Raw genomic sequence first — 8,742 nt, 5'->3', positions numbered from 1 at the left:
CCCCCCCTCTCTCTCTTCTCGTCTTCTTTTCTAAACTCTTCGCTTTTCTTTTCTCTCTTCAAAACCATCAAACCTCCTACTTAGGATCTAGCAACGACCGAGTAGAGAAGAATCCTCGTAGTTTATAATATGGCACCGACAAAGATAAAAACTCATGTTGTATCGTTGTTGTTTTTTTTTCTAACAAAATGCAAACAATGGATTTTACAGCAATATATTTTTTTACAGTACCGGTATAGGTATATTTGGCCACATCTGAAGCCACACACACATCATAATTTAATATTGTCAATCTTTAATTCTGTCGTTTAACCAAAGGAACTATATTCTCCTCGAATCGGTGGATGCATGGATCATCATCAGACAAACTATTATTGTCATTATTATTTAGGCCTTGGCCTTCTGTTATCATCATCTTTTAATCTTTCAGAAAGGAATAGCACACACACGGCCAACTCAGATAGAGTCAAGTGTGTGTGTGTGTGTGTGTGTGTGTGTGTGTGTGTGTGTGTGCGTGTGTCGGGTAGTCTACAAGTGGGCCGACCGACAAAGGTTTGAAGTTGCTGTGAGGTGAGAGCGAACAGCTGCATTTTCCGATCAAATTCCTAGAATGATCAGTTTGAGTGAGGAACATCCGGGCAACGGGGTCATTGACCTGACCTCAAGTCTCGGATAGAGTGGGATTTTGCGGGAGGAAAGGATCTTGGAAGAAGGCAACAGTGAATCCTGTGATACATTTCCTGTTTATTTTTTTTTTCTGTTTTCACTTCTCCCCACACCCACCGACCTGGCGTGCTTCAAAAAGGACATCTATCGGTAGTCAACGTTATTTGTGTTATCTAAATGAGTTAATATAAGGGCAGTGACCTCGTTTTTAGAGTATTGGTTATCGATATTACCCGTTAGGTCTACGCTGTTTTCAGGGTTTTTGAGCAACGTGCAATCATGATGAGAGAGCAATAATAACCAGACTGCGTATCAGTCCTCGGTAATTTACTTCCACACCTAGATTGGAGCTGTCTTTAGGAGTGTTTTTAGAGGCACTGACCCCAGAACAGTGGTGTGACTCACGTGTAGATTAACTATGCAGGTTCTGAGTTCTGTTATTTATTTCGAAAAGAGGAACGGTGCGAAGAGGAAACATACTCCGACTCTCGCTCTGATGAAGTGTGGTGAAGTGACAATTTACTGAATACAGTGGTAACAATGCTAATGACCAATAGGGGCCACTGACGTTGATCCTTGGTCATAATATTTCATAACAAAATTTAATACAATATTGAATAATGGTAGGCTAATGCTCAGTCTTAGAAACGGTACAGATTTTCACATTACTTATCTTCTTTTTATTCTAATTCTGTACTGTACTGTTTGTTGAGGGTAGGGTAGGGTGTAGATCTAGAGTGTAGGTGTAAGTGTAGACCTAGATCTATCTAATCTAGACTCTCCGTCTCTAAGTCTTAAGTGCTGTAGTCTAGTGTGGTATAGTTTTTATGACGATATGACAAGTTGCAAGGTAAATCAAATTATAATAGCTTAGCCATTTTACTGCTTGGACCTGGTGTGCTATTTTGGTCAATTAGGATTATAACATCATGCAGGCCTCCTATACAAAGCTATAAAATTAGATAATTTTTTTTTACAACAATCTATAGGCCTTATTACCTACTTATATTATAAAATTTTCAGTCGCAGTGGATAGTATTTTGTCCTTTTGTTGTTACTAAAATGGTAAAAATGATGGATACTCTCGATCAATCAGTCTCTGAAGTTTAAAATAATGGCCGCTCCTATTCGGACTCGAGTCTGAACAGCCGCTGGAGGTTTTTCGGACTCGAGTCTGAACAGCCGCTGGAGGCTATTCGGACTCTAACTCCCATGTGTTTGGGCAATCACTAGTAAGTGTACAGGATGTGAAGCAGACTCAAGCAATTCGACCTTGGCCTTTCTCGGCCGGTTTCTACTCTACAATTTGGCCAAGGATCCTACAACAAATGGGCGCTGACCGTGATGACCCAGTGCGATCTGTGGTCTTTTCTTTACAAAGGATAATATAATAGTAGGGCTGGGCAGTGGCCAACGGTATGGGAGGGAATATAGATCTACAGTCAAACCTGCCCTGACGACCACCTCTATAAGACGGTCACCTGTACAAACGGCCACTTTCCATTTCCCCCCTTGCGTTTTTTCTATATAATTTAACTGTGTAAAACGGGCACCTGTCCAACACGGCCGTGACCACCATAATTTAACACACAACCCCTATCACACTAAGCAATAACACTTGTCTTAGACGGCCACCTCAGTGACCTTACGTTGTGGGCGAGCCGTCATAATTCAATCACCTGTTGTTGTTGTTGTTGGGTCGTCCCACCAACCGATCATGTTGCATAGGCCCCTCCCACTGTTGATCAATAGCTACCAATTTTCAGCTGCTGGTGAGGTAAGCGTGTGATCCCTCATAACCCATAAGCCCCGCCCAGAACTCAAAAACAAAAATCGTAAGTGAGATGAGTGGTCACTGTTTACCCAGTCCCAGTCTGTAACAAAGTAACAAAGGAGGTTAACGTGAACTTGTGACAGAAGCGTCGCTCATTCTCCGAGTGGTGGCAACCCCATGTGTTTGTTCTAACATGGCCCTCGGTCTTCCTTGTCTGATACATTTTGTTTTATTGTCACCCTTGTGCAAAATCAGCAGCAAAATAAAAATTACAAACAAAATACAAACCAACAACAACAATCAAAACAACAACAATGCGGCTACTTTCGATTGGGACCTCAGATGGGAATGGTTTGTTCTGTTTTCATCTTGATCAGTCCTGCCTAAGACGGCCACCTGTCTTATACGGCCACTTTTCTCCTTGATAATTTGTGGCCGTCTTACACCGGTTTGACTGTATATATGAAAAAAAAAAAAAGGATGAAGGTGGTGGGGCGGGTAAGATGGAGAAAGAAAAAGTAAGAGAAAGAGAGAGAGAGGAAAAGTAAGAGAGAGAGAGAGAGAGGGGGGGAGGAGGAGGGGGGAGGGGGGCTGTCTTTTAAGTACTGAATATGAATTTTATGTTTTGATCCCTTTGTAGTCATGAAACGCAGTAGGAGTTTGAAATCCGAATAGCAAGGGGAGACTATTCGGACCCAAGTATAGACCTTGCTTACGGTACAACCGGTGATTGCGCACGCGCACTGGAATTTGAGTCTGAATAGCCTCCAGCGGCTGTTCGAACTTGAGTCCGAATAGCCACTTCGATAAATAATTGAAGGAGGATGTGTGTAGCTTTAAAGATTTAGTAGGCCTGTGCTGCAGACGCACAGACATCTGTTTATTTTGTTAATTTTATTAGTAGAGAATAGAGGTAGACATCTAGCCATACTTTAGGGAAAGTGTGAGCCTTCTGACTTGAGAAGGCAGGGCCCCGCTACTTGACCCCCACCCCACCCTGCCCCCTTCTTCTGCTTGTTCTTTTATCATCCTTTATTAAAGTATTTAAAAGGTCTGTCATTTGTGTTTACCAGATGACATTATGAGTTCCATACTATTCGGTTCACTATAAAAAGTGAGGCAGGGTGGTGAGATCAGGCGCTCGTCAAAATACAGAAATCTGAGAAACAAACATTTTTCCAAACGGAAGTGTCCACGTACACGGTAACCAGGCACGTAGTCTCAGTATCTACGTACACGGTGACCGGGCACGTAGTCTCAGTATCTACGTACACGGTGACCGGGCACGTAGTCTCAGTATCTACGTACACGGTGACCGGGCATGTAGTCAGCAGTATCTACGCACACGGTGACCGGAATGAAAATATCAATATTTCTCCTGTGCTGTCACTTGCGAAAAAAAAAGAAAGTCATAAAAGCGTCTTGTCGGGCTCACCATCGTGACCGGTCAGTGAACCTGTTCGTTTGCATTAATATTGTGAGTACCGGTGATCTTTGGGTCACCAAAGTTCATTCAAAGTCTGTGCTTTGTGAAGTATAGGGCTCTGGAATGGGGGGGATTATTGATTTTTTTAAAAAGGTACAGTCTGGGGAGGGGTGGAGTTGAAGGCAACACCAGACACCAGGTGACAAAAACTCAACTTGGAGTTCTGAAGTGCCTGGTTACGGTGTACGGACGTAGACATTGAGGCTAATGCCCAGTTACCGAGTAGGTGACACAGAATACGTGTCCGGCTGCCGTTACTTTATGTAGATATTGAGGCTACACGCCCGGTTACCGTGTACGCGACATTGAGACAACGAGCCTGGTTGCCAGTTACAGTAAACGTAGACACTGAGGCTAGGTGCCCAGTTACCGCGTACGTTGACACTTCGTTTTCCAACAGTTTGGATATTTGTATAGAATTTTTATTTTTAGGCTCAATGAAACCTCTTTTATGTCCATATAAAACTACTTTTTTCTGTGAATTTTACTTAAAAACATTGACTAAAGGCACAAAATGTCATTTTCAGTTTTCAAAGTAGGCTCTTTAGCTGTAGGAGTCACCAAACTTTGACAGCAATTTTCTCACTTATTTCCCCACTAAAAACTAAAACCAGACGACCTTGCTTCCTTCAATTGCAGATATCTTGAGATTTATCCAAGATAATTGGATATTTATTTTATTGGAAGCAAGGCAAATAAATCAGCTTTGAGATCATACCAATAACTCCACGCACAAAAATTGACGAGATTCCTCCGTGCCGTGATACAAATAGTTGCCTATATTTGTTCAGACTTGTCCCCTAATTAAGTTTGATCTGGATGTATAAACTTTCTTTTCTTTGATTTATCATTTCAATACGTAAATGTAAAGTAAGTGTGAGTTAAACACCCCTATCAAAAATATTAGGCTAGGTTATTTAAATCCTGTCCTGCGTCTGTGCCAAGATGTGAGTCTTATCCGTAACTTCTTACCATGGACATTCCCTGTGTGCTACCGAGGTCACTGTGTGTGTACTGTTAGTGTACACCAAGCAGGCCTGGAAATGTGCTTTTTTTGCAGTGAATACTGTGGGGGTGCGTTAATCGATGATGAAAATAATGCTCTTATCTTATAGCTTTCTGTTTATAAAGTAAATTATTACGAAACATGAATAAACCCCTCTCATATAAAAGCTGAAAGACATTACGATTACGAGTAGTTACGCCTATTCGAATAACCTTTTTAGACGCTCTTGTTGTTACGAATGATCTGGGGTTTGAAAGGAAATAATTTATAGGTCAATTTCCGAATGTTTGCTCTCAAATTTTTCTTTTTACCTGCACAATGGTATTCTAAACTATCAAACTTTAAGCTTATTTTTATCAGGTAATATCATTTTATATAAAATCAAGCTCATTTGAAAGATTTTGTATAGAAAAATGGAAGTCTTGCTTCTTGGCTATCCTTCCGGGCTCCTGATATTTAAGTGGGTCAGTTTGTTCTTATTTCATTGGACGAACATCTAGAGCTACCAACTTGGCATGTTTTGAATGAGACATATGCCTCGGTTACGAACCAACGCAGACGGTTCTAGAAGTAGGCCACAAACGCACACAAACTCAAGCAGACTGGTGCACACACTTTTGAGCTGTGGGAATACGGGACCCTGTCATCACATGGATGATGCTCGGTGCACGTGCGCTGAGTCAGGGCCGGACTGATACGGGGCAGGACGGAAGGCGAGGAGCCGAACTACGCTTATCGGGGAACATAAACCCGGCACCCGTGTGACGAGGGTTAAGAGAGAGGACCTCCACTTTCAATGTCTGTCTCCGTTACAACCGAGCCAAATTTAAATGGGTTGGGAGCCTTGAAAACTGCACTAAACAACAAGTTCAAGAATGCCCTGTTCAAACTGAGGTGATCTGCTCCGCAGTCCAGCATGATGTTAACACTAACACTAACCGAGCTCCCAGTACTTAGTTGCGGTTTAAGTAACTGAATGGTCATCATTTTGTTTTGCTATGGGAACAGAGGGGAGCAGCACAAAAAGACAGTAGGCTAACATTACATTTGATGTATTAAGGCCTGCTATTACAGTTACTGTTTATTCTTTATTTGGTTTTCTGTAATTTTCCTTTTTTTCTTCTTGTTTAGCCCATAAAGGCTGCAGTAAAGAAGCTCACCATGAATGCAGAGGTGGACTCGGTAGGTGTTGTCAAAGAAGGATATTTGTGGAAAAGAGGTAAGTTGTTGCACTGTTCCTGATATGTGGAAGATTGTCATTGTGATGTATTATGATGATTGTTGTCAGTAAAATTTTCTGAAATAAATCATATCTTCAGAGCTTCCAATCCTCGGTAATTTTAAAAAAGAAATATCTGAACATCTAGAAATTTCTGTTCTTGCTGCCTCTTCATCTGCCTAAATTTGCAGCAGTGTAGGCTTACCAGTATTAGACGAAGGATCTGTGCGTGCCTCCAAATCTTTAGATAAGTTTTGATGTACGATAACTCTCGGCTATAAATGATAAGTTTAGTAACTCTTGAGATTGTGCACTCAGCCACTGTTCCCTTATTCTTCCATCGGGAGTTGGTCGGTGATACATTTTCACTGGCAAATTAGAAATAAAAGTCTGGCTTGCCACAGGTAAAATTTGTTTGACAACTTCTGCTTGTCATTTGTTCTTTCTTTTTTTTGTACTTCAGATCTTTGATGCCGCTATAAAATCACTGCATTGTTTTAAAAAATTGAGTGGTGATTAAAAAAAAAAATGTATTGGAAAGAAGCTTTTTCAAATCTATTAGATCTAGAGAAGTGGTCAGCATGAGAATAGCTAAAGGCATGATGAGGCAGCATTGTTGTGTGTTGGAAGCACTGTATACCCACTGTTCAGTGTAAGACTCTGTCATACTTGACTTTTCCAATTGGCAGGTGATGGAGTTGTACACAAGCTGTTAATATGGCTTCTCTAAGGCAAACCTCCACTGTGCAGGATGAAATCTCAGGCCATATATACACTTTTTTAAGCCTGATTTCTTATTTTGTGAGCAGCTCTGTCTGCTCTAGTTATAATTCTGTTACAATTTTCTATGAGCTGTCCTGGAAATCAGTTAAAATGATTTTGGGGACTAAAGTAAAGCTGTAGATTCTTGATGATTTTCATTTCATGTTCTTCTTTTTTTTTTTACCTGAACCCGACAGCTATATTTGTTTTTATGTGCACCCATCTCGGGCACAAATATAGTTGTAGTTTTGGTTGCCGTTGAAAGCAGTTGTTTTTTTAGCACAAATCTTAAAGATGTTTATCTGAAATTAGTGATTTAGAAGGTAAAAGAGGCAGGTGGTTGGTTGATTGGTGCTCCAATGTCTCAATGTGGTTTGCTCCTTCTTTTGTATCAAACATCTATCATCCTTTACCCTCCCGTCTTTTTGTGTGTTTGTTTCTCTCTTGTGACATTTCTAATCTTCAGCATTGATGTGACCTTATTGTGTTACAAGTGCTGTAAAACTTACTAAAACTAAAAAAAGAGGCAGAGGTAGATCAGGACTAACTTCTCACAGAACTTGATCCGATGGGTGATGGGAAAAGGCCAGGATAATGTAGGTTCTCTCAGAACTTGATCCGATGGGTGATGGGAAAAGGCCAGGATAATGTAGGTTCTCTCAGAACATCGAAGTATAGAAATGAGTGGTGAGCTGTGATTGCCAAGGTCTGTTTAGATCTGGCACTGGAAGAAGTGATATTTTAATGGTCAGCTTTTTTGTTGCTAAACTTTTCAGTTTGGCAAGAGTTTTGGGTCATTTGCAACTGCAAAAGGTAGCACATAATAAGTAAGCAAATGGGACTCAAGTTTGTAAGTTCACGGCATGTTAAGTGTAGAACTTTGCGTCTGATAATGATAAGCTCTTCATGACACAGAGTCAGTTTGTGCTTCACCAGGCTCTGATTTGGGTCCCCGGGGACAAAGGGTAACGTTAGATTTAGTGGTCGGTTGCCTTAGATTCGTGAATATTGCTATCTCTGAAAGATAGAGATTTATATGTAGGGGAAAATATTGCTGAATTTTGCGAATCTGTGATTAGTTTTATAAAGTGCATCTAATAGAATCTGTATGTTGATTACAACCTATGGTACTCGTGCTGCGTAAGGCATGATGAACGATGCATGTCACAGCAGCAGCTTGCTTCCTTCCTGGTGTAGAAGAAGAAAATGCGGAAGGCCTTCTATAATGTCGTTTGGGTGAGGAAAGGGTTACGTTGTTCTCAAACAATATATCTTGTTTTTTGTGCTGTCTCATCAGGGGAACATATAAAGAACTGGAGGAAGCGTTACTTTATACTGAGGCGAGATGGCTCATTTGAAGGCTTCCGTTCGAAGCCAGTATTGAATGACTTACAAGACCCACTGAATAAATTTTCAGTTAAAGGTAAGACATTTGTGCTTCTTCTTTTTTGTACCTAGAGATGTTTTGTTGAACTTAGGGAAAGACAGACTGTCGGAGCACAAAAGTTTCATGTGTTCGTTGTTGTTTTGTATATTTATATAAATTCCTCCTAGGAAGCTGAGAATGTTTAGGAATGTTCCAGGGTCTGTCCGGGTTATGAACTATACATTGTCAAATGCACAGAGGCTACTGTCTTGTTGGAATAGGAAGTTTGGAAAGTCATTGTCATTTTCTTCTTCTTCTCGTTACTATTATTATGATTATGATTGTTATTATTATCATGTGTGTTTTTCATTGTTCGTATAAGTGCATTGGCAAGCTTGCGTCATATCTCACATTACATTCTTGTTCTTGAAATGATGCCTGGTTTCCAGGAATGTATCCCCCC

The 8,742-nt window shown here is 40.7% G+C and overlaps 1 protein-coding gene across 1 annotated transcript in view; it reads left to right on the top strand.

Annotated features, from left to right (window-relative positions):
- Positions 1–661: 661 nt before the first annotated feature.
- Positions 662–8,742, top strand: part of LOC101852770 (RAC-gamma serine/threonine-protein kinase) — a gene marked incomplete in the record, with an annotated part of 23,367 nt that continues 15,286 nt past the window's right edge. The window contains 3 exon segments of the mRNA XM_035970173.1: positions 662–816; positions 6,064–6,151; positions 8,211–8,336. Coding sequence (XP_035826066.1) covers positions 6,094–6,151; positions 8,211–8,336 — 184 coding nt within the window.

Source organism: Aplysia californica, unplaced genomic scaffold (assembly GCF_000002075.1).
Source record: "Aplysia californica isolate F4 #8 unplaced genomic scaffold, AplCal3.0 scaffold00229, whole genome shotgun sequence".
Lineage (NCBI taxonomy): Eukaryota > Metazoa > Mollusca > Gastropoda > Aplysiida > Aplysiidae > Aplysia > Aplysia californica.
Note: the sequence above shows the minus strand (reverse complement) of the source record. Positions and strands in the feature narration are given on the sequence as shown.